The 27,105-nt window shown below is 43.8% G+C and overlaps 1 protein-coding gene across 1 annotated transcript in view; it reads left to right on the top strand.

Moving 5' to 3' along the window:
* Positions 1-27,105, top strand: part of GPR158 (G protein-coupled receptor 158) — a 328,332-nt gene that overhangs the window by 253,012 nt on the left and 48,215 nt on the right. Inside the window, exon 6 of the mRNA XM_034760223.1 lies at positions 5,583-5,692. Coding sequence (XP_034616114.1) covers positions 5,583-5,692 — 110 coding nt within the window. The remainder of the gene's footprint in view (positions 1-5,582; positions 5,693-27,105) is intronic.

Here is a 27,105-nt window from a genome sequence, read left to right as displayed (position 1 = left end):
TGGGAATTCCTCCGTGTGGGGTACCCTCAAGCCCTTTCTCTCACACACACACACATATACACACACACACACACACCGGCCCCGGGGAAGAGGCTGAGAAAGAAAACAAAGGAAATTAGCTGTGGTTACCAGCTAATCAAACAACATGCACAAACCTCTTAGGACACCAAAAATCCAATCCTGTTCTTAAAAAAGGTAAATTTTATTAAAAACAAAAAGAAAAAAATTACATCTGGAACTTAGGCTTTTTGCTAGATCTTAAAAGAAACAATTACAAAAATTAAGCACCCAAACTAGCTTTCTTCGGGGTTCAATTTAAAGGTTCTTCAGTTCCTAATAAACCTAAACCCTTCCTCCCTACACCATCGTCTCATCCATGTATTGAGACTCTGCAGTTCCGCCTGTCTAACTGGCCCTGCGCATGGAACTGGAAGCATTTCAGAGAATGCTACCATAGAGGTCCTGGACTTCAATTTCTTACCTAGCAGCCTAAATTTGGCCTCCAGGACCTCTGCTACCTTTCCCTATGTCATTGGTACTTATGTGTACCATGACCACTGGCTCCTCCCCTGCACTGCACATAAGCATGTCTAGATGTCTCGAAAGATCTGCAAGCTTCGTACCCAGTAGGCAATTCACCATGTGATTTTTCCCAGTCATCTCAAACCCAGCTATCTATAATTCCAATGATCGAATCACACATTACTGTTACTTGTCTCCTCCTAATAACTGGGATTCCCTCTGCTGGAGAGGCATCCTCAGTGAGAGAGGATACCATGACATAAACTGGAAGGAGGGTCCCAATGATGGGATCATTTCACTCTGCTCCATTTTCATGTTCTCCTTCTCCAAGGCTTTCATCCTCCTCAATAGCACAGAGGCTGTCAGACTGGGGCTGGGACCACTCTGATGTGTTCCAAAAAGTTTCATCTCTGTACCTCTCTGTCTCCCTTAGCCCCTCCAATTCAGCCACTCTGGTCTCCAGAGCCTGTACTCCGTCTCTGAGGGCCATGAGCTCCTTGCACCAAATGCATACATATGCCACCTATCCACAAGGCCAGCAATCACCCGTGATATATTCAGTGCAATAATTTGGATAGACCCCACTCTGCTGTTGGACTTCTGCCTGCATTCTTTTTACTCCTGCAGCTTTTTTGTTTTTGTTTTGTTTTTTTGTTTTGGGGGCTGTTTATTGGCCTAAGTTTAGAGAATGTTAAGCAGGTATATTTAGCTCTCACGTTCCCTCTCTGAACTTGCACACAAAACTCCTGTTAGCTGCTCCTGTTCACTAGCTCCTTCAGTTGCTTAGGAGCTGGCTTTTTAAATCCTTGTTCTACCTGGGTAGCCCCATCCCCTGGTTAGGAGTTAATGGGTGCTAAAGGGCTTAGGGATCAAAGCCTCATTAAGAAGCTATCAGTCTTGCCTAGCAGGCCATTAGGCTCAGCACATGCCCCCTGCCCCCAAAACAAATTACACTATATGCGTTCATCAGGTAGTAAGCACACAATAAGGAAAAACAAGATTATCTAAATGCGAGCAGTTAACGCTTCGGCAAGTATTTGAAAGACAAAATTGCTGTGTCAGATTTCATGCCAGAGAGAGCTATTGCCTTTATTCAGGAAATTCTGTGGTTGAAATTATAGCTTTAGACGAGTGCTCTGAAAAAACTTTAGTCTCTAGTCAACCTTGAAATGTTCAAAGTTAGTATATAATATTCCTTTTTGACATTGCTTTTCTGGTATGGAGGAACCACAGATGAATCACAGCAATTTCTCCCTCCTACAAACTTCAACACCAGAGATAGTGTTACTGACTTTGCTATGTAAATCTGCAATGGTACTAATGTATGACATTGAGAGCTGAAAACTATAGCTGTCAATAGAAAATTTCTGGCCTATCTATAACTTTATGAGAAACCACCTTTAAAATGCTCTCCTTCCATTAGCATTATGGGGGAGATAGGCATGTAAGATGCATTTCCATTTGTTTTGTTCTTCCAGCTAATATTCTAAGGAGTCAAGAAACAGTTTTCCCATCCTGTGAGAATTTTCAAGATTTAAAAAAAAAAAAAAAAAAAAAAAATCCCTTCCTAAATCAGGACAAAAAGTTAAAATCATTGAAAATGTTCACAAACTGTAAACATGAAAAGAACTTCAGAAAGGGTCAGTTGAAACTCTTTTCATTTTTGATCTTAAATTATTTGTACATTGTTTTACTCAAAGGGTTCGTCTACACGGGACTCCACTTGCACTGGTAGGTAGTGTACATGTCGCTGCATGCTGCAGGGAAAGGTAGGCAGTGTCCACACTGTGGTGAGGACATACTGCCAGTGATAGGCTTTAGCAGAGGTGAGGCAGTGGGGAAAAGCTTCAGTAGCTTCCCACTGCTAGAGCCTTCATTGTGGCGAGGAAAAGCTCTGCCTCCCCTGCTGCTGGGTTAGGACTCCAACAACAGGGAACTGACAGGGCCATTCCCCACTGGAGGAGCCTTTTCCAGCAGCGGGGAGGCAATGGGACATTACATTGCTAAAAACACCAGTGTAGATGAATGGGCACAGCTTGGATGACTAGAAAGCATTTAGGGTACATACTTGTATACATACCCGCACTCTTCCAGTGTATCTTTAGTCTACTTGACTAAGCTGTGCCTCACCATACACTGCTATTTATACTCATGCTTGGGGGGTGGGAGATATGTACTCTACATGCTATCAAAAAAGCATGCAGTGTAGATATTCCCTAAGGTCTTGTCTACGTGGCCCTGTAGTTTAAACTATAGGGGTGTGAATTGCCGGGTGCTGCGCTGTAACTCCCCCATGTGGATGCTGCCACGATGAACAAAAAGGTACCACTGCAAGTCACACCTCCATAGTCCAAACTATCGGGCCGTGTAGGTAAGTCCTAATGAAAAGTCATTTTGCCCTGAAAAACAGAACTTTTTTATTTAGAAAATGTCTACGCAGGTTGAAACTCTTTTCACAATGGTTTGAAACAGTTAATTTGTCAAAACTAACCCTTTCCCATGAACAGTTTCAATGTTGATGAATTGGCATTTTCAGAAGAAAAATGTTTAATAAAAAAATTCTCAACCAGCTCTAATTCTAAGTTCATTTCATGATGGAAGGTGGATAATCTGCATCCACTATGACCGTGCTGTCCTCCTACCATTCTTGCTGTCTGGGAAACAGAGGGAGTAAACTGCCTCATCAGTGATTGGTTTCATACTGTGATATAATTTAGCTCAAGAATGTGTATACTAGAGATGAGTGAATCTTGGGTTGAAAATTTATGGAAAGATTGAGATTCACTTCTCCTCACTCTCTGGCTTTCATCCATTTGCATCTCACTCCTCATCTCCCTGTCTGCCATAAGAAGCATTGGTGGTGCTCTTGCAGCATCTCTGCTAAGATGCATTGCCACTAATAGAAATGTAATGGAAGACACAAGTGCATGCATTTCTTTTCTCTTTGCAGCATTTGTCAAATGCCTATGAATCACCTGCTTCTCTGAAGCACATCCAGCTCATTGAGGGTGGACTGACAAAAACAGATGACCTTTTGCATGGTGTTTTTGATTTGACAAAACATGATTTAAAAAAAAAATTACATCTTGGTTCTTCAGCAAGAGAAATGGTGGTTTTTCCAGCTCTCGCTATATATCTGCATCTCTGCCATTTTTTTCTTCCACCATTCCTCAATCTATCTATGCCACCCAGAGGACTTTGTTCTGGGCTTTCTGCCAACGTCCTGGGCTAGAATTCTCACTCAGTATAAAGCATTTACTTAGGAAGATAATATAATGTGGCAGGCCATAGGCACAATAATACCACTGCTGCCGGAAAGTGCTACCTGTGTAGTGGGCTGACTGGCAGATGGTCCTGAACATTTCAGTGCATTTTTCCTCTATACTAAGGGCAACATCACATTTTACTGATTCTGAACACCAAGTACATTATATAACTCTTTCTTTGTTCATAGTTACTGAACACTGTCATTGGGTTTGTGCTGTGCAAACGTAGAGGAAGGCACAATCTCTGTCGTAATCAGTTTCCAATTTTATTTCCTTCCAGCTTATAAAAAATTCCTCTCCAAAAGCTCCATTGGCTGGGAATGGCGAACAGTGGCCACTGGGAGCTGCTGGCAGCCGTGCCTGTGGACGGTCAATGTAAATAAACTGTCTCGCGGCCTGCCAGTGGATTACCCTGATGGGCCGCGTGCAGCCCACAGGCTGCAGGTTGCCTGCCACTGCTCTAAGTGCTTCTAGAACAGTCTAGGTCAGATACAGATAATACGCTTCAGACACACATAATACCAATCAAGTTCAATCTCATAATGGTGCAGTTGTTTTTTACCTGTCTCTGTCTCTTTTGGTTGATGATGAAAGGTTTTCTTGGAGATATGTAGTTGTAAAAAAGGGTTAGAATGAAGAGGAGGAGGTTGTTTTGCAAAAAGGAGAGTGCTCCAAGCATAGGTTTTAGGATGGAAGAGGGCGCAAGAATAAAACTGGTAGAAGGATACAAAACAGATGTTTATGAATGAGGCTTTGGCAGCCATAGGGGTTGTTACAGGAAATGAACATAGCTATATAAATAGGGCTTGATTTCATGGCCTTGAAGGTTAGGAAGAAAAGCTTGAACTTGATGAAGAAGCTGAGAGGAAGTCAGCACAGTGATTGAGAGAGAAGAGTGTATCATTGAGTGATGAGAGAAGATGATTGTAGTAGCAGCATTCTGTATGGACAAGAAGAGGCCAGAAGGTGAACAAAGATAATTATCAATTAGTGTGAGGAGGGGATGTTGCAGAGGAAGAGGCAGCCTGGTTTTGAGAGTCCAGAGAAGGGAGAAGAAGAGAGGAGTCATATATGACACCAATGTCCTGACGCAAAGGATGGTGATGTTATCAAGAGTAATACAAGGAGGATTTGAGAGGGAAAATGAGATGCTCAGCTTTTGCCATGTTTATTAGAAGGAATTACTTTGAAGTGTGATATAGTTGCTGTAATAAATGTAATCAAACTGTGAGAAGAGGCCCACCAAAGAATATTATAACAGTCCACTAAAAATCTCCTTTGTGCTCTTGTCTCCTCTGTATACATGCTTTCATTTTGTTAAGTCCTTAGAAGTGCTATCATTTCCTAGCTTGTCACTGGGCCTTTGCCAGCTCCCTGCGGAGAGCAATCAGCACGCAGAACTGTGCCAGTGAGTTGATCAGATTATCTAGTTACTTCACTGTAAAATCTCAATGTGCAGTTGTAACACCAACAGACCCCGGTTGTTGGTGGGCAGGATCGAACCTGGGCCTCTGGAGCTTAGTGCAGGAGCCTCTACTGCATGAGCTAAAAGCCATCGGGCTGTTAGCTCAGGCAGTAGAGCAGACTCATTAATTTCTCTCTCTCTAAGTGGTCTTGGTGCCACTAGATGGGACAGAACATCACACCCAGGAGGTGTGTGAGTTACACAGTAGTACAAGCTTGAAAATGTCCACTGCCTATATTGTACAAATCCAATTCTTTATTTGAATCAACAACTATTTCCCCATGAAAGCTGGCACTGAAGCTCTCTTTCTTTGTCTCTCTGTTCCATAGGTTATCATTTTGTATTTTGAGCCAAGCATATTTCGCTGTGTTCTCCTAAGATGGGTTCGTCTTCTGGGCTTTACTACTGTTTATGGAACTGTGACACTCAAGCTCCACAGGTATTTCATGTCTTAGTAATTTCCATCACTGTGGTAGTATGTACTCTGTGTGGTTAATTAGAAACAAGAGCTGTGGGAATTTATTATAAACAGTAGCTCTTTCTGAGTTTTAAAACCAATGTCTATCTCATCCCAGTGTTCCTGAAGTAGTAGTAGTAGTAGTAGTAATATTATTTTTTGAGGAGTCTATATGCCAGAGTGGTTGAGTCAAGGCTGCAGTATTTGACTAAGGAGGAATAATTTATACAGGTGTAAACTTTGGGTGGGCTAAACCCATTGCCCTTCTCCAGTGCCTTAAAAAAAAAAAAAAAAAACTCCCATAGAAAAGTAGTTGGAGATCCAGAATTCAATCTAAGGATTTTCAGCAAGGATTGCACAGGGTTAACGTCTCCACATTCATGTCCCAAAATGAACTAAAGAAATGAATTTAATTAAACAACTTTATAAAATCTTATGACAAAGAAACATATAATCTAATTTTTACAGCATAACATGGCTATTTTATAATCCACAGACATTATCTTCACACTTGTACATAAACAGAGTTCCCAAAAGCTTAGGTTGAGTTCCCCTAAGTCTGAGTCTTTGATCATGAAATCTGTACAGTCTGCTGAGTCTAAAACATCTAGGATGACCAGATGTCCCGATTTTATAGGGACAGTCCCGATATTTGGGGCTTTTTCTTACATAGGTTCCTATTACCCCCCATCCTCTGTCCCGATTTTTCACACTTGCTATCTGGTCACCCTTAAAACGTCTTACTTAGGGTTACCATCCGTCCAGCTTTCCCCGGACATGTCCGGTTTTTACAGCTTTAAATGGCCGTCCGGGGGGGATTTCTAATAAAGTAGAAATGTCCGGGATTTCCCCCTTCCCCTCATGCAGAGTGCGGCGCGGCTGATTGGACAGCTGGGCCTAATTGAAAGCCGCTCGCAGCCACTGGGGCCTCTAGCAGCCAGAGTCCCTCCCCCTCTCCCTCCTCCCCCGCAGAGCAGCCCCACAGTGTTTGACTGCACGTGGAGCTCGCAGCTCTCCCTCGGCCTGGTGCGGGGGCAGGCAAGGGACACGGAACGGGGGGTTAGATTGATTGGGGGTTCTGGGGGGAGCTGTCAGGAGAAGGGGGTGTAGAGAGCGGTTGGGGCAGGCAAGGGACAGGGAACGGGGGCTTAGATTGGTCGGGGGTTCTGGGGGGGCTGTCAGGAGAAGGGGGTGTAGAGAGCAGTTGGGGCAGGCAAGGGACAGGGAACGGGGGGGTTAGATTGGTCGGGGGTTCTGGGGGGGGGCTGTCGGGAGAAGGGGGTGTAGAGAGCGGTTGGGGCAGTCGGGACAGGGAGCAGGGAGACTTAGATAGGGGGTGGGGTCATGGGGGCAGTTAGGGTGGGGGGGTCTCAGGAGAGGGCAGTCAGGGGATAGATAGGGGAATTCTGAGGGGGGCGGGAAGTGGGGCGGGGCTAGGGCGGAACAACAATCAAAAAAGGAACCCTGTGTCCTCTTTTTTGATTGTTGAAATATGGTAACCCTATCTTACTCCACTTGCTTGTAGGAATCTTCAGCTGAAATCCATGCAGACTCTTCCTCTGCTGAAACCACTGCTAGCCAGTCAGCTAACTGATTAACCAATCGCTCAGTTAAGTGTATAGATTTGGAAAAAAAAAGTTACAAGAAAATACAAAGCTAAGAATAGCAAAATATAAATGTCTCTTTCCCCATTACTACATTTAAATAAAAGTTGGTGATTCATACTAGTTGAGACAATTTAACTAGAACAGTTTGGCTAAAATCAAAACAACATTCAAAGCATACAATTAATATAAAATAAAGTTTCCCTCCCAATTTCCCCTTGCTATAATTAGCATTGCCCATGCTTTCCTGTGAGAGAGTTAACAATATCACGAACCTGCTGCAAAATGCTTCAGAGTTAGGGATAACAGTCTGCTCTGATCATGGGCACAGCTTCTCCCAACTCATGTAGGATACATGCAGGGCCATCCCTACCCATTTGGGTGCCCTACGCAGCCCCCCTGTGGGAGGACTGTGTGGGGCTCCAGCCTCCCCCCCCCCCAGGGTCTGGGAGGCAGGAGCTGTGGGGGACCACTTTTGGGAGCCCCACAGGCCCAGAATGGCACGGTGGATTAGCAGAGGGCTGGGAGCAGCCCACTCCACTTCCCTCGCCCCGGCCCCAGCAGTGTCGCTCGGGGGAGGAGGCACTTACCGGTGGCGGGAAGCGGAGTACCACGGCTCGGAGCTAGTGGAGTAGAGCGGGCTGGGGCCGGGTTGCTCCGCTTCCTGCCGCTGCCAGTGAGTGCGGGGTCACTGGGGGGAAGAGGTGGAATGGAGGCGGAGCAGGGGGGAAGGGTAAGAGGCAGGGCGGAGGGAGTTGTCTGGAGGCCCCCCCCTCGAGAGACGGCCGTTGCAGGGGGGGCCAGTCGAGGGATAGGGCTGGTCGCTGGGGCTGGTGCTGCTGCATATGCAGCACGCATCTGTCTAGGGCACCCTGAAATTTTGGGCAATTTGGTGCCCCAAATTTCAGGGTGCCCTACGCAGCTGTGTATGCCTAAGGACTGTCTTGGGTACATGGCTCCCTGTAAAGCAGCTGCCCTGACAACTTGCCCTCATAGAGTCTGACCCCAGCAACAAGGAACCTATTGGAGCAGATCCAAAAATACCACACCCAATTCCAGAAGCTTCTGGATGGGGAGTGCTAAATCCACCCCACAACAATGACCCAGACACAACTCAGTCCTACCTCCCCCAATGGGTCTCTTAAAGAGATATCTCCCTATTACACAGGCACATTGTAAAATCATACAGAGTTTTTAGCAGAGGGGGAAAAGGTTTTTTTGAAGATAAAGGGAAGTAAAATATCTAAATGTTCCTTCAAGGGTCCAAAGAGAGGAAAGTGGTAAAGGATTTTTTTGTTTTATTGTTATAAATGTTTTGACATGGTAATGGATGCTATAGAAAATCCTAACACAGACAGAATGCTATACATGCTTTTCAAGGCACACAAGCCAAAGGTTGCTTTCCTCAGGCACAGATGGTAGACAGGCTGAGCTATCTCAAATGTAACTGCCTGCCAGAGAAAGTGTTCAGGGAATTTTGGGTTATGTTAGAAGAAATTCAGCTGAGCTGGCAGAGCATCAACTGGGGATGCTGATACTTTGAGACCCAACTTCAAATCCCACCTCCACAGCCTCCTTATAAATCAATGCCTTTTGTGGCCATGTATTAGATAAAATCTAAACACTTTCCCCCTTACACCACAATGAAAAGAAATATAGAGGAATACTTATACATCCATTCCATAAATGTATTTATGAAGAGAGAGCAAAAGAGAGTATATAAATATTAGCGCGTAGAAAACTGGAGAAGCTGTAAAGTATTCATGTTTATGTTTTACTCTAGCTTTTTTAATCCATTGGCATGATATACAAGTGAGATCCTGTATAATGCTCTGAACTGTGCTGATGACATCTGGATTTTGCACTAATTATATGTATTGATATCAGTAGGTATGCTTTGCCTGTTTGTTTAATGATGTCTGATCACCTCTTTGCATTGAAATGTATCAAAAAAGTCACAATTGATACTCTAAGTACCTTCTTTGCAGAGGATGAATTCAGCTGTGAGAACGGAAGTATATTGGAGGACTATGGAAAATATAGAGGAGAATTGGGGGTTTTGTTTAGAGGAGCTATTATCTTGAGCTCAGAATAAGAGCCTAGGAATGTTTAGAATCCAGATTGTTGTTCCACATCTGGTTCTGTAACAGGCTGATCACATGACTCATAGTTAACATGAATTGGTGATGCCATATTATGATAAGGGAGCTAGAATTGTGTTTAAGTAAGGCGAGGAAAGGGTTGGAAAATAGAATAGAAGCTCTTGTACCTCTAGGTTGCCCGTTCAAATCAAGGCAAAGTTGTGGGAACACAAAAGTTGTTACCCGATGGCTGTTCAGTTGCCTGTGTTCTCAGTCTAGTTCCTACAAGCCAACTGTCTATGTTAAAACAAACAAGCCTCCACACCTCCTGCCCCACAACATCGCCACATTTCACACTGCTTAATACTTTTGCTGACAGTCAAGCACGTAATGATGAACGAACCCCTAGAAATAGGTCTCTCCAAGCTGCAGTATAGGCAATCACAAGGGCATATATTCATATTAAAATTTTAAAATAAAATTAAAACAATACAAACAAAAACCATTCTGGGGCATGACAGTTGGACTATGGAGACAAAGTTTTAAGACTTCAGGTTTTTATTTCTTGGTTGAAATTATTGTGCTGCTGATGTTATGGCCCAGAATAAATAACTGCATTTTTCAGCTGTAACATTTGCATTATCATTGGATTCATTTAATGTTTCTTTGTGACTTTATGGCTATTCCACCTCTTGTAAACTGCTTTAATTGGCTTTTAAGCCTGCTTAGCCAACAAAGTGTGCATTTTTTGTTTCTATATTCTATATCTGCATGTCTGTATTGTAATCGTGTGCCTTGCCTTCTCTATTTACTATTTATTGTTTATTCTCTATTTATAAATATTTTGGGCATGTCTTCCCCCAAGTATAAGTAGTGATCCTGAAGGACTCAGTAAACCTATGATGATGCTATACATATTTTAAATAATAATTATAATTAAGTCATGTGAGGTAAGTAAGAGCTGGCTGCTGTATAAATCCCCACAAGACTAGCATTGAGATTCTTGGAAGATCTAATTTAATCTATGATCATTGCAGAAATGAAGAATGGACAGAATAGACAACTGAACATTTTCTGTGGCCACATCCACACTTACCTATGGGACGAACTTCTTTATAATGATGAATTGGTTATTTTGAGATTAGCAGGAATCCTAGGACAGTGGAGCAACCCTAGGAATGATGCTAACAAAATCTAAAGGATCTCCAATGCAGTCACACATTACTCAGGCCTACCTTGTGTGGTACTTTCAGAAAACCTGATAGGTGCTGTATACAAGTACCCAACCTGGTTGAACAGCCTGTTGTAGGAAGAATGGGTAAAATAAACAACATAATCTTCTGTCTTTGATCACCCTATTCATGCCATTTTTGATGTCACCCATTCTGACCCTCAACCACATTTCATTCATTGTGCATTTTTAAAATAATGAGCTGAATTTATCACTCTACTTTTTCTTGAGAAAACAGGAAGATGAGTTAAACTTAACAGATTTGAATTCAGGGAGGTGAACAGAAGACTCTAGTACTTTCCTCAACAATGAAGTCCACATAATGTTTCTAGCAGATCAAATGCAATGCTGTCCCAAAGGTAGCCCTTTGGGGTCAAATGAGCTGCTGATGTTGCTTCTTTCTGTACATCTCTGTGACTGCAGATTGTCTTTGTCTCCTTGTCTGTGCTTTTTATTTAAAAACAGGTTTTATGCTTTGATTTTATTTTTGGAACTTCTACCATCTTGGCTTCAAAATTAAAGAAAAATCAAGAAGAGGCTGGGTGAGAGGAGTAATTCTAGAGGGAAGAATGGTCATGTACTGTTCTTTTTTGGACCATTGGTTCTCAATCTGGGAATTATAACTTCCAGGGAAGTCACGACCACCCTGCCTTTCTCATAATGCTAAATGGAAGGAGGGTCCCAGCTAGATGTGAGGGTGTCCTAGGATGGAAAACTTGAGAATTACTATCTTAAGACAATACCCAAGTCTCTTGTGTGTGGGCTTGAAGTAAGGTGTGTTTCTCAATAGCTTCACTGTATGCAAATACACAGGAGTACCTTTTTAACATGGGCAGATGTATCTACCAAGAGGAATATACAAAATTGGAGAAACCTACATGTTCCCTGTCTAGAGAGCACCTTGCACTAAGCTGGAGTAATTGGCACCTGAAGAAGGCTCAATGTACATTTCTGTATGTATCAGAATTCTGCCTGGCCTGGCTGTACACTGAATTAATACCCTAACTTAACAATTTGCTTTACAACTTGGGAAGATGTGGTCCCAGAGAATTTAGAAGCTTCTCTTCCATTCTGCTACTCTACTGGAGTCTTCTCCTTTAGAAACTGTTACTTTTGGGGGGGGGAGGAGGGAAGGAAGGGGTAGCAGATTTGTAGTAGGTTAAAGTACAAAACTCATTTGTGCTTCGTGGGTATGGAAGTTAGAGGAAGTATAATCATTGCTACTTTCACTGGGAGGTCAGTAATACGACATCCAGTGGCCGATTGACGACATTGGTATGTTAGTGAATTTGTACAATTCTGGAATAAAATTGCCAGAACATCATGGGGCTCCAGTCCACGAACCTTACGAACTGCAACAATTGCCTTGGTATATTCTGCAGCTGATTATTGTGTGCCCATATGGTCTCACAGCAGTCATACTAAACTCCTTGACATTCAACTCAATAACGCCATGCACATAATGTCAGGGATGCTCAAATCAACTCCAATCAACTGGCTCCCTGTTCTATTGCACATCCAGGATCCACAGATTAGAAGAGCTGCTCAGACATCTCACTTTCTTATCCATGTCAATGCAAACACGAGGATCCCACTGAACGATTACCTGCAGAACCCACCAAAGGCAAGATTAAAATCCTGCAACCCTCTATGGAACCACATCAAGAGCCTTACACCCAACTTCAACACTGAGGCTCAATGGAGAATCCCATGGAGTGTTTCGACCGCTCAAAACAAACCACTTGTCATTGACCTTGTCAAGGTTTTGATTTATGTCGGAAATACTGGTGCAGATTGAGTCACGTCAGGAAATCTCATGGGAGATTTGGACAAACCCTCTTTAAATGGAAAATGAAGGAAACACCTGTATGCATCTGTGGTCACCAAACACAAACGATGAAGCACATTATATCTGAGTGTCCCCTTTGTTCTTTCGCCGGGGGTCTGAAGGACATTCACCGCCTCTCTGCTGCGGCAATGTGTTGGCTATCAAATCTACATATAAATTTGTAGTCGGGTTGCTACGTACCGAACCCATACGAAAAAAGAAGAATGGAAGTTAGACATGAAGAGCGATACAGAGATGCTGAATGTCTACATGAGGAATCATTCATCAGAAAAGTTCATATTGAGCATGTGGCCAGTTAGAAATTCCAGAGGAAAATTTCTGTTCCATTTTATAAATCGGGGGGTTAACTCATTGGCTCATTACTCCGGGGGCTTACTGTGCCAAAAAATTAAAAATGTTGTGCCCAAAACTTAAAAATTCTGTGCACAATATTTTAAAATTATGCAAATTTTATTTGTCAAAATAACACTACATAATCACACCAGTTTCAGTTATTTTGGTAATTTATTTCAAAATACTTGTGAGCAAGTAGGTCTGTAACAAAATAGACACACACAAAAATTCCTCCAGGAGTTGAAAGTTTAAAGAAACTCCTATGACAACCCAGTTCCTGTTTCTCTGCCTCCTCCCCAGAGCCCAGCCAGGGGGGCCAGACACCCACAACCCCTCCCCCACAGAGCCCAGCCACGGTCCCACCTTGCCCAGATACCAATCTCTCCTCTCCTCCTCCCCACCCCCGAGCCTAAAGATCTAGAGGAAGAAACAGCCTGATGCTTGGTCCCAGGCTTGCATGGAGTTTCCTTTGCACTGCCATATCCTTCCTTCAGGGCATGCTGGGAACTTCAGCTGCCAGGAACCCTCTAGCTCCCTCTCCCTCCCCCCAGCAGTGTCTTCTATGTGTGAGCTGGGCTTTCCTGGATCCAGCAGCCCCTAGTGGTGGCCAGCCACACTGCAGCCCATTTCTGTGGGAGAAAGGAAATTCTGCAGGTACAACATTAACTTCTGTAAAATTCTGCATTGCGCAGTGGTGCAGAATTCCCCCAGGAGTAGCCCATGCACCAAAAACATACTCCAGCCAGAGTATTACATTCTCCTTTTCTTCAGGGCTTTGGCTTTATTTCTTCAAAATAAAATTGGTTGACACAAGTTCAACACAGTTATGTCCTTTCCCCCAAGGCTAGGGTTTCGATGCACACCAAGGCAAACCAAACCAGCCAAACAGAGAAGACTTCGGTTTTACCCCACTGGTTAGCCACAAGTCACACAAGCAATTCCCTTAGACACTCCAGTTTCCCAGTATCACCACCAGGGCCGCTCGTTATGGAGACAAATGGTTATGAAAACCAATGCCCTAGTAAAAGAAAAAAGGTTCTCTCGATCTCAAAGGATCAAGCCCCAGACCCAGGTCAATATACAAGTTAGATTTTACCCACAAATCACCCTGTTGCCAATCCTTCAGAATCTAAAGGTTTATTCATAAAAGGAAAAAGATATAGATGAGAGCTAGAATTGGTTAAATGGAATCAATTACATACAGTAATGGCAAAGTCCTTGGTTCAGGCTTGTAGCACTGGTATAATAAACTGCAGATTCAAATCAAGTCTCTGGAGTACATCCACAGCTGGGATGGGTCCTTTGTTTAGAGCTTCCATTTGTAGCAAAGTCCCTCCAGAGGTAAAAAGTAGGATTGAAGACCAGATGGAGGAGCTGCAGCAGCTTTTTATAGTTTCTTGCCATGTGGTCTCTGCTCTCTTTGTTTCAAAGACAAGCTGTCCATCACATGGCATGGAAAAACCTCAGAGTTCTGTCCATAGGCATGTCCCTCCCTGCATACCTTGTTGAGTCACAAGGTGTGCCTGCCTTCTCTCAATGGGTCAATTGTATAGCTGATGATCCTTAATGGGTCATCAAGCAGGCGAGGCAGAGCTGACATCAACTTGTCTGGGGTGTCACCCCAAAGCATAACATAAGTTTGAAATACAGACCATATAGAGCCAATATTCATAACTTCAACTACAAAAATGATACAGCATATACACAGCATAATCATAACCAGCAAACCATAACCTATCCATAGACCCCTTACACGACAACCTTTATACAATATATCCTGCAAATCTATAACAGTGGTCTCAACAGTAATCTATACAGTTACAGATTATGTCAATAACGTCACAATGGAGATTGCAACGTTTGGCTGATTTGGGTGGAGAGAGGTGGCTTGTGTTGACATCATGTTTTGCCCACTCTGCAGTCTCTAACTTGAAAGGTTGTAATCTACTGGACATTGTGGTGATTCACTCAGGCAGAAATTATCTGGGTCATATTCCTGGTGTGTACTTCATACAATGTATGAGAGCAGATTTGGACCACATCAGAATTTGTTTCCAGGAGCTGTGATAGTTTGCTTTGATTTGGTGAGCAGCTGAATAATTGTTACAGCAACAATATGAAAGCAAGCAATAAGTGCTAGAAGAACATTAATTGAGAAAATGGAGGGTTCATGGCTGACCAGAAAATTTGTACTGTCAGGCATAGAAACACTACAAGCTCTGATACCTCACTGTTTTTTGGACATCTATCAGTCAGGAGTCAGAGGCCCTTTCTCTCAAACATAAAACTGTCAGGGTTTCTGTTCCAAAATACTGTCTGTGAAATTCTCTTGCTGGCTCTGCTACAAAATCCACCTGTGACAACGTGATCCACTCTCCGCTAGAATGGCACCTCCTCCTGGGTGTTCTGACGAATAGCTTGTGAGGTCAACGTCCCTTCTTACAGTTGCACGGTGTCCTCTGCTGGCCTCTCTGGGCCCTCTCTCATTCCACGAGCTGCTGCCACCTCTTTATGACTCAGCCATCTGGCCAGGTTACTCTACATATTTTCCCCTTCCCGGGTACCAAAGTCTTCCGTTAGCAGTCCTAGGCAGCCTTCCCATTCACTGCCTTGTAGTGCCACTCCTTCAGTGGTGGCAGGGAAACCTGGGCCTGTCCTCGACTCTGGGTTCTGGCTCAGAGACCCTCTAGCCGGCGGTCAAGGTCTGTTCCCTTCTAGACCTTATTGCCTTTCCCTGAGCTGTGTCCTACCCTCTTGGCTTCCCCTCTTTCTCCCAAATGCACCTCCCTTCTCCCAGGGAGTGACTGCAGACTTTCCCAGCTGCCCCCTCTGATGTCAATTTCCTCCCTTTGTAAGTTCAGCTCAGCTCCTTCCTCCTCAGCTGGGGTCCCTCTCTCAGTCAGGGGATTACTTAGCCCCCTGATTCCTCTCACCTGTGGCCTGTTGGGTTAATTAGCCCCTTCTTTGTCTTCATTAACCATTCCAGAGCAAGTGTGGGGTGAACCCCCCATCACACCACCCTACAACCACTCTGAAACACAGCCAGGAACACTATTCCACTGTGCTATAACTGTCCTTTGCTTCAGGCACTGCATGTGAGTCAGGTTATAGGAGGAGGAATTAATGGCAATAGAAACATGTGTATAACATGGAGTGAGGACTTCAGGGAGATGCTTCCTGCTTGTGGTAGGAGCGCCTGGGCAGTAGGGGGAAGAGGGCCAGGTTGGAGGGGGTAACACAAAAAAATGGGCAAAGGGTATGGCTGGGGAGTTGTGCTGAAGCAAGGTTGGTGGGCTGCTGCTGCTGAGGATGGGGCGGGGCTGGCTGGTTCAGCATGCTAATTGTGGGACATAGTATGTAAAACTGTGTAAATTACTACTAACTCCTACCAACAACATATCTTTTCCTATTAAAAAAACTTGGAAATTCAGTGTCAAAAAACTGTCTCACTGCAGAGTTAAGGTTGCTTGGTGGTACCTCATCTTGTCTCCTTGCAGAATGCTGACTTGAGCAAATCTCAAACATCTGAAAACCAGGAAATGGACAGGTAAGGTTGTCCCATGTAACCTTAACTCTTGCCTTCTTTCAGCAATGCCAAATGGTCCCCATCATTCTCTTCTCCCCCCAGACACCTTTACTCTGACCACCCCACAATTGCTGAAATGTACAAGCTCTTCACTTCCTTTTGCTGCCACTACAGGCTTCCATCTAGCACTATTTAAAAGGATAAAAATAGGGGGGGGGAGATTGCCCCCACCACCTTTCCTCTGTTGTCAAGCAATGCCTCAGTATGCTCGTAACACATACTCTTATTGGTCCGGGGCACTATAAGAGCCAGGTGGTTCTAAATCCTCAGACACTTAGCCAATTCCCCCAAAACAATAGCACACCACTTCACTGCCTTTTACAACTCCCTTACATTTGCTCACAGGATACCATCTCAACCAAAACTTTCACTTAACTATCATTAAAGGATAATCCTCTCATATTCTACCTCACTGCTGACAATAGGATTTGTAACAAAAGCCTTATTCCCTGCTACCAACATCACCTACAAAATTCTGCATAGAAATGATGCATTCTGCATCCTGAAAGTCCACATGCCCCTCTTCCTTTTCCTCACACATGTGAGTAGGGCCCTATCAAATTCACAGCCATGAAAAACTCGTCACGGACCATAAAATCTGGTCTCCCCCCGTTAAATCTGGTATTTTGTGTGCTTTTACGCTATACTATACAGATTTCACGGGGGGAGACCAGCGTTTCTCAGATTGGAGGTCCTGACCCAAAAGGGAGTTGCAGAGAGGTCACAAGATTATTTTAGAGGGGGTCACGGTATTGCCACCCTTACTTCTTCGCCACCTTCAGAGCTGGGCTGCTGGAGAGCAGCAGCTGTTGGCTAGGTGCCCAGGTCTGAAGGCAGCGCCCCATCAGTAGCAGCACAGAAGTAAGGGTTGCAGTACCGAAACCCCCCACACACACACACAATAACCTTGTGACCCCCCACAACTTCTTTTTGGGTCAGGACCCCTACAACTACAACACTGTGAAATTTCAGATTTAAATAGTTGAAACAATGACACTTACGATTTTTAAAATTGTATGACCATGAAATTGACCAAAATAGACCATGAATTTGGTAGGGCCCTACACATGAGCGTAGAAAACATAGCCCTCCTCCTATCACAGTCACAGCTCTGTCACACACCTCAAAATAATCCACAGATCTCTCAAACATACCTCTACCAAGCAGTGCTAACTACTGCGTCCACCATTCAGTACAGCTATAGCTGAATCTGACCACACTCACTTTACCTGGGGTGCATGCAGATAATACATACCAAGACTGATCTCATACCCCAGCTCGCCCCGACAATAGCCTTTGTAATAAAACCCCTGTGCCCTACTAATTATAGAACATACACAATTCTGCACTGAAATGTTGCAAACACAAAAATAAGCTATTGAGTTCAATACAAAGGTAGCTGGGTGAAATTTAATGGCCTGTCTCATACAGGAGGTCAGACTAGATGATCTAATGGTCCCTTCTGGCTTTAAACTCCATGAATCTCTGAAACACAAGCTCTGCTGTCAGTGTTAATTTGGGTCAGCATGGATAACTAAACTTTTTTTGTGAATTAAATTTCACATTCATACCAATCTTATTTACTGACCTATGCCTTTTCCCAGCTAATGATTATCTTCAAAGTAGCTCTGAAAATGTAAGTGGTTTAAATCTATTTGCAGACTCTTAGTACTGGAAGAATCAGGCAATCTGCCTCAAAAATAACCATGGAAAATAGTTATCTATATGTGTTTCTAGTTAATACTTCTCTGACTTACCACGAAAACCAGTCTTGTATAGCAATTCAGTAGTTTTATCAGTGGTAACAACTATATTGTGACTACATGATTAGCTAATGCTGTGATGTTAAGTCGACACTGTACCAATCTGTGCATTATCAAATGTGCTAATTGCAGGGCCGGCTCCAGGCACCAGCCCAGCAAGCAGGTGCTTGGGGTGGCCAAGGGGAAGGGGTGGCACGTCGGGCTGTTCGGCGGCGGGTCCCTCTCGGGGGGAAGCACCTGCCGCTGAATTCCCGCCGAAGAAGAAAGCAGTGCGGTGGAGCTGCCGCCGGAGTGCCACTGATCGCAAATGCGACCGCGGCTTTTTTTTTTTTTTCCTGCCTCTTGGGGTGGCAAAAACCCTGGAGCTGCTCCTGGCTAATTGGTTACTTCCTGAGACATAACCAGTCTACTCTAAATATATTAGATCTCTGGATTGTACCACAAAGTCCAAAACATTACAGCCTCAGATGCTGGAAGAAAACAATTCAGGACTGCAGGGATATTATATACTAAAGAGATTCTTCAGTGTCTATCAAATCAGACCCAGGTAACTAACTGATGTTTTTTTCTACAAATAATCTGCAATCTTCTTTTTTTAAAATTAAATATGAACAAAAATATTTTTAAAGAAATAATTTAAAGCTTTTTACTATCACTGAATAATTAGAACATTGGCATTTTTCAGATTGCTAGCAAATATATTCTTAAAAGAATACATTGTCTGTCTTTCCATCCATTAAATCTGTATTCTATAAAGGGTGAGTAGGCTTTGTAAAACAAAAAAGCTCTTAAACAGTTGTTGGACTCCTTCTATGAGGAAAAAAAGGATTATTTTTTTAAAAATGAAAACTTTCCTGCTCCAATTCAAGGAACACAATAATGAACCTGAAGATTTTGATATAGAGGGATTCACCCTGGAAGCCTCAACCATTATTTTCAGTTTTAAACCCCAACGTTTCATCTTATGTGGACTCCCTAACTTCTAGGGTGGCTGAACAGTCATCCTGAGTTACCACAGTGTGGGAGATAGTGAATGGAATGAAACCTATAATGGCTAGTAGTTGAAACATGCCCAAAATCATAGCTGGAGGAACACTACTTCTGTGACTAGCTTCCTAGGGTGTCTACACTGCAATTAAAAACCCGGGACTGTTCCATGCCAGCTGATTTGAGCTTGCGGGACTCGGGCTGCATGGTTGTTTAATTGCAGTGTAGATGTTTGGGCTCAGGCTGCAGTCCAGGCTCTGGGACCCTTCCACCTTACTGCTTTCTAACTTGCTGTGGCTGGATACAGCTCAAGAGCAATCAAATGTACAAAGAATTGGCACCTTGCCCTGTTACCATCAGAGAGGTTTGGTCTGTAATCATTCAGTTGGATTACTACACAAAGTCAGAATCACTGATATAGTTTGCAGAGTGTGTCAGCTGGAATACACAAATCACAAGGCCTTTATTTCCCAAGACTATTTAAAATAACAACAATTACAACAAATCCCACCCCACGCATGTACCAAGAATTTTTGATTGATTGCTAAATTACTAGAGGATCGGTGGTAGTCTTTCATCTAGCTAGTGGTATGGAAAGTGCTATGTGAGGGGAAAGTGTTTCTCACTGAGGTGGTGTTTTGAGGGTTTCATTGTCTTCTATGGAATAATCCATTTTGGAGGTCAGTGTTAAACTATTCTCTGCTTTGAGCAGCAAGGAGTGTAGATTTTCCATTGGTATTCTGTCTTCCATGTTCAAATAGATGGTACTGACTTTTTATTCTCTATTTCATGCTATATCGAACGTTTAGCAATGTACTAAATTGAAGGAGCCAACTTCAGTGATGGTGTAAGCAGTTTTAATTCCACTGAAGTCTCCAGGGCAGAAGGTGACCCAGTGTCTGAACATTATTCAGCTCCCTCCCCCCCCCTTTTTTTTTCTTCGTTTTGAAGCATGATCATTAGCATTTAGGGTTTGCTGTTTCTCTGATGAGGCTATTCTTAGCTAGCCAGTTTATCTCTTTCTAAAAATGTTTACTGTGGCTGGCAATATAGTGATAGCAATTAATTTATTTTTTGAACTGTGCCTACTCAACAGAGCAGTGGCAGTTTTTGCTTGCTTCCTCATTGCAGTCTTTCTCTTAACTTCTGCTCTCTAAAACACTTTTTTCTTTTCATTCTTTTTTATTATCATAAGAATTTCATTTTCCATAATCAGATGGGTGGATCTGTGACTGTGCAAGGCATTCCTTTAGGTGACTGCATAATTGTGTCTCATAGACATCATTCAGCCAGCAGTGTGCCAGAACCTTCTCTATCTTTTATGCTTTGTCCACGATTTAAATACATTTATATTTTGGTAGTTGTACATGCCATTAGCTTATTGGTTAATAGCTTGTGGCTCTCTTTATAAAGGTACGTCTACACTTGCGACTGTACATAGTTATGTGTGTGTTGTTATGTTATGCACTCCTTGTTATCCACATCTGAAGCCCTGAAGTGTGTTCCTGAAGGACAGTGTAGTGTGCAATAGCTAGCACGCATGAGGACTGTGAGCGTATGCACGCTTCTGCTGTGGCATGGCACTGTACCCATTCTACAGTGCAGTGAGGATGGGGGCAGGGTCGTGTATCAGGTCATGGGTATCAGTAGTTCTCCAGGGCCATTCCCACAATGCTTTGATCCATTTGCTTCCTGACCCTTACTCAAAGTTATAAAGATCCCTGACTACCTCCTCCCCTACCCCAACTCCCATTTCCAGCAGTAGAAGTAACCTGTGCTGAGCCCTTCAGAACAGTTTTCTGCTCAAATTTATTGATCAGTACAGGTGATCATGGTCTGAGAGTAGCTGCCTGGTCTCTGGAGCATACCCAGGTGCTGATCAACATGTGGTCGGAGTACACCGTCCTCTGTGACTTCTCCCAGGTCAGCAGGAACATTCACCAGTACCGGGAGATTTCGAGGAGGCTGGCATTCACCGGACTCCGTCCCAGCACCAGGAATGCATGAAGCTCCCCAGGCTTTTGTAATTGAGGGTGAAGGACTCCAACAATCACTCTGGGAGGGGACCTAACATATGCCCTTGCTTCAATGAGCTGGACCAGGTGCTCTCCAAGGCTGTGAGTATGGAGCCTGAAGACTCACAGACCCCTCCTTAACCCCATTGGCCTCATTATACAATGGGACACTGATGAGGGGCAGAATCAGGAGATTGTAGGGACCCGGGAGGGAGACATGGAGGAAGAGGAGCATGTGATCCTGCACCTACATGGGGGACCCAAATGAGGATGTCAACCCTGAGAAAGTCCAAGAGACACTGCAGAAAACACTGGTAAGTTTTACAGTGGATGGACCCCCACCTTCCCTGCCAACATCCCCTCTTGATCTGGTGCTATATGCCTCAGCACACCCTGCACTACCACACCACATCCCCGCACCACCCACCATGGTCCCAGGGTGACACATGTGGGAGAGAGGGAGTAGAAGTGTTTAAAAGAGTCTGGGTGGAGAAAGAACAGTTTCATAACATTTATGGTTGTGCAAAAACCCAATACCACCCCTCTCCCACTTCCATGTTCAGTCTGTCCTTCCCCTTACAAACAGGAGCCATGTGGAAGTAGGGTGGGTGTGACTGGTGGCTTGTGCGCAGGCCCACCTAGGTGCAGAAAGGGAAAGGGAACCATTTGGTTGTCTGAGGAAAGTCTGTCCTCTCCCCATGCAGAGCCACTCTGCAGGATCTGGAGAAGCCAGGGTGAGTAAAATATCCACTCTGACGGTTGCATATACACAATTCTATGTCCCATAGCAGTGCAGAGGCTCTGGCTTGTGGTGTTAATCCAAAAATTCAGAGAAGAAAATATACTTCTGGAGTCACTCTGTTTCCCTGTCCCTTTTAGTGCTGGTCGCTGGACACCGAGGCTGGACTTTTTGGTGATGCATGGGGGTTGGGGGTGGGTGGATGTTTTCTATGATTTTCTGTTCCTCTTCCATGGGCACACTCTGTCTGCTAGCATAGAATGTAGTTGGTTTTCTCTCAAACTGACACCCAGCCTTGTAAGAATAATTCAGCAAATTTTTAGTGTAGTAGCAATTCAAGCTGGTTCTTTAGGTTTAATGGCAGGACAAATGTACTTGGTCCACCTTGGTAGCTCACCATACCCCTTCACTCAGCAATATGTAGAGGGGTGACCATTAGCAGAAACATCTCTGTGGCATAGGTGGTTGGGTAGAAAACCATCTCTCTCTTCTATTCCAGTACCTTCAACTGCTATGTTCTCCAAGTGATGGAAGAACATAGCAGTTCTCCAGAGTTCTCCAGCCTTTAAGGAAGAAAAAGGTGACTGATAACCTTACCAGTGAAGGAACCAAACCACACCTCAACTGTCCCCTTGATGCACTGTAAACATCACAACAATTTAATAAAAGTAATGCAAGTAGCTTACTATTTTCCCCCTCAACTGCTTCCCCATGAGCTGCAAAAGTAGTCTGAAGGTAGGAGGCTGTAACAGAAACATTCCTGGGATGTTAAAAAGTATCAGTATTGTTGCTTTTGGCAGCACAATTATGTTATCTAGTGGGATTTCTTAGGTTTCTTCAAAGGAGAAAATAAATACAGTGCTAGTCAGGTGTTTGACTTGCCAGGATATTCCAATGCTGACAGGAACCCATTTTGCTGGGACAGCAGGAGCGGCACCACAGTGACAGTAGAGGAAGATGAAGAAAGACGCTGGAAGACAGACTCATTGGCACAGAGAGGTGTCAGGAACAGTTTGAATTCCTTTGGGCAAAGGAGGATTGGGCTTTTAGGCAGAAGGAATCTCTCATGAACTGCTTCCTGGAGTATGCCCAGAAGGAATGGGATCATACACTCATGCAGTCCGTGGTACAACTCGTGACTTTTCGGGCCCACCTGCCTTGCCATTGCTCCTCTCCTGGAACAGGCAGCACCTCCTGCTCCTCCAGCTGCTATCCAGTGTGCTGCCAAGGTGGTGAATCCCACCTCCTACCCCTGCCAGTGAGAAGCATCCTGGACTCTCGGCACCACACCCACCTCAGTCACCCAAGACCCTCTCAGGAGAACAATGAGCCTAGTGCTGTCCCTGTAGCCCAGTCATGCTCAGCCCTCACCTCAAACCCCACACAGACAAGTCTGTGTTTGTTCTGCCCACACAATATTCCACAGCTCGTTCTCCCTTGTCAGGGCAAGGAGGAGGGGAAGGTGGAGGAGATGTGTCCACAGACATTGTTTGCCCACATCTCTGGGAATTTTTTTTTTTTTTGGTTATTGGTCAATATTTGTATGTAAATAAAAGTTACTGTTCACTTCACTTGTGTGTGCACCTTGTTTTCTGAGTGTGATCAAATGGTTCATCCTAAAGGTTTAGGATGGAGTAGCAGAATTCACAGCACATGACTGTGATTTCTTAAAAATCTGGTGCCATGGAAATGCAAACAATTTCCTCCCTCCGACAACCCCTTCCCTCCAGTGCCTATGAATTTGTCATTTTTTAAAAACAAGTGTTCATGACAATGAAGTAAGCCATGAAATAACTGTTGCTGTTCAAAGCACCAGAATGAAATCCAGAAGGCAAGTTAAGTGAATCATATTTATGTCTTTATTAATAATTTAAGTGATAATACAGACAACGGAAACAAAACTAAATTAACATTGAAGATATCTGACACTGAGCAATGCTTTTACAACTCATCCTACTCTACCCTTACCAAATAGTCATCGGTTCTTGAAACCATGGTAGTGCTTGTGCCCAGGGAGTAATCATGCATAGCACCTGATAAGTGCTGTAGGCAATGGTGTCAGAAAACATTGTGAGGAAGGGATGTGTGAAGTCCATCTCAAAGCCTTACAGAACTTTAAAAAAATTACTTTAATAATGCTTAAGTAAGGCCCTATGAAATGCGTTTTATTGTGGATTTTCAGATTTATTATTTTCTTTTGGTTTTTTTCCTTTGAAAAAAAATTAATTCCATCTTTATGGGTTTGTTTAATCAAAATTGTTTGGTACATTGACAACAATTAGCCTTACTATGAATAATAAAAATGTTCAGAATTGTATTGCGCATGGGAAAAAATGATTTTACAAAGAAATCCTACAATTTAAACAAAACATCCTGCAGATATACAGTATACGGTAAAAGTTACACATTTGAAATGATTTTTTTAAAGTAGCGCTCGGTAACACTGCTGAACTGCGTGTGTGTGTGTGTGTGTGTGTGTGTGTGTGTGTGTGTGAGTGAGAGAGACAGACAGAACCCAAGAGTGTGTGTGTGTGTGCGTGTGTGTGTGTGTGAGAGAGAGAGAGAGAGAGAAACTGTGTGTTGGGGGGAGTGTGTGTGTGTGTGTGCATTGGGGGAGTGCGCACGCCTGAGTGAATGTGTCTACACACTGTCTCTGTAAGCAGGGTACTCACCAGTCTTAACACTTGTTCAGAGAGCAGCCGGCAGCACCCACTCCTGAGCCAGGGGCTGGTTCACAGACAGGCACCCCCATGTCCCCCGCCCAGGTCAGCGGAGACCGGGTACACCAGTGGGGGGAGGGGGACACCCCAACATTAGCCCCTCCCTGGCTCTGTTCAGGAGGCTCCTGATCCAAAGCAGCTTGATTGTCGTACATGCGGCTGCTGCAGGTAGATCAGCCTTGCAGCCTGCCCTGCCTGCCTCCTGCTGTGGTCCTAGTGCTGGGGAGAGCAAGATTCTGTGAGTCTGTCCGTATTCTCGTTAATGCGGATTTCATAGGGCCCTACTTAAGTTCTCTCTATAAAGCAACCCGAAGAAGAGCAGTTAACATATAACAAAAACATTGCTCAATGAGGCCCTTAAAGTGCGTTAAAACTCTCCTCAGCACAAAACCATGGCCAAAATGTGTTACCCTTGAGGACCCTCTGCTGATTGTCTGCTTTCAGTTAGTATATCAGTGTCAGCTGCAGGTGATTGAAACCCACCGAGGTGGCTCACAACAGAATTATGTCACAATACTCTAGTAGGTTTTTCAGCACCACTATAATGTAACAATAGTATTCCTAGGTTAAGTCCCAAGTCACATTCTGGCTCCCCTCTGTTCCAACATGTACGCATCCCAGCCCAGGGCCCTAACAGTGGCGGAGTAGTCAGCCACGGGGTCAGCGGGGATCCACCCACAACACGCTGACCTTGTATCAGGCCAGCTCCCAACCACACTGTTGCCTGGTTTCCCTGGACTGCTTCCTACTCTCCCCCTTGGGTGTACCTGTGTCTGTCATCTCAGGGAGCTCTGGCCAGTCTGCAGGTGGCAGCCCCAGCATCTCCTCAGTGTCTCAGTCAGCCGGCAGCCCGAGGAGATCCGGCCAGTCCTCAGGTGGCAGCCCTGGCAACTCTTCAGCGCCTTGGTCGGCCAGCGGTCCTGGGAGCTCTGGCTAGTCCTCAGGAGGCCTCCTCTGCATGCTCCAGCAGCAGGCGGGATGCATCCATCTCCTCTAGTGGCTCCAGCCCAACTGAGCTGCAGGGCCTGCCTTTTGCACTTCCTATCCTGCCCTTACGCTTCTGGCGGGGCAGATGTGGTTCTCCCGGGGACGTGTTATGATCCCTCCCTGTCACTTTCTGAGGGAGGCCATGCCTTCTCGCTAGAAAGCCATATGCTGTTTTTGGTGTATGTATATAGCTTTGTATGTGGAATGAGGATGGAATGTTACCCAGTGCATTAAGTGTGTGTAATGTTTTACAATACTAAATATTATTACTAAAGAGAAATAATGTACCTGGAGTGGATCTGAGAGCGGAATTTTCCCACTGTGTTACTGAACTGATTTGTGCCTTCACTACACTTCTGATCAAAGCATAGAGGATCTCATAGCATCAGTTAAATAACAGATATTCTAAAGGATTTAAGATCCCGAGAAGAAGCCTGAGGCTTCTAAGTAGTGCTTACTGCTAGAACCACTGTTCATTAGTTTCTTTGCACCTCCCCTCCATATCCTTGCACTAACATACATAAAGATCAAGAATAGTTATTTCAGAATAGGCACACCTTTAATGCTGAGTTACTGTCAGTAGATAATCCTGTCAGGTTGTCTGAGATGCCTGGCAGTATATACATAGCTTAGAGCAGTGAGTCACTAGGTCATGAGAAAGAAGCCCGAAGCTTGTACTTGCTAAGAGAAGCATCTTTTCTCCTGAATCATTTTCACCAAATTTAAATTCAGACAATTTTAAAAAATAAAAAAAACTGGTTTCAAGGAGAGATATTCATAAGGCATATTAATTCATGATTAACCTAATTAATGAGTGGATCTTCCTATTGCTACACACATACACATAGTAAATACAACTGAAAGAGCATTTATCTGACAGTAAAACATTGAATCTTAAGAAAGGATTCATTATCTCCAGACATTACTGAAACAAGACAATGGTTATGATCTAAATTTTCAAATCTTTTCTTTAATTAAAGGTTGCATGTTATTTGAAACTGCAGAAAAAAGTGCAATTAATGTAATTCATCTCCTCCAGAGTTTGAATTTAATTGATCTGTTTAAATAACAATACCATTAGTTGATAGTGTGCATAATTTATGGAGAAGTACGTTACAGACAAACACAGGGGTATTGCACACAGCTGTGTACCTTACTGCCAACACTTCACAAGCCAAGCAGAGGCTAATCAGAGCAGAACAATCCATCCCTCTGCAACAGCTTTTCAGATGTTTGTTTATATATACAGTATTTCTGAAGTGATTCTTGCTCTTTTTTTTATTTTAGTATTTTAACTAGGGGAACTGAATTCCTCTGATCCTTCCATTTTTGACTCCATCCTGGCCAACATTTCTTATCTGCACTGTATGAGTTATTACTAAGCACATAATGGCTGCTTCATTTTCTGCAGTGTTCTTGGGGAATGCTTAGAGAGAACAATAAATAAATAACTTGGAATTTATGGAGAGGAAGTTCTGTAATAGTGAAATGATATTAGTT

The sequence above is a fragment of the Trachemys scripta genome, chromosome 2 (genome assembly GCF_013100865.1).
Source record: "Trachemys scripta elegans isolate TJP31775 chromosome 2, CAS_Tse_1.0, whole genome shotgun sequence".
Classification (NCBI taxonomy): Eukaryota; Metazoa; Chordata; order Testudines; family Emydidae; genus Trachemys; species Trachemys scripta.
The sequence above is the reverse complement of the archived record's forward strand: the minus strand, read 5'-3'. Positions and strand labels throughout refer to the sequence as shown.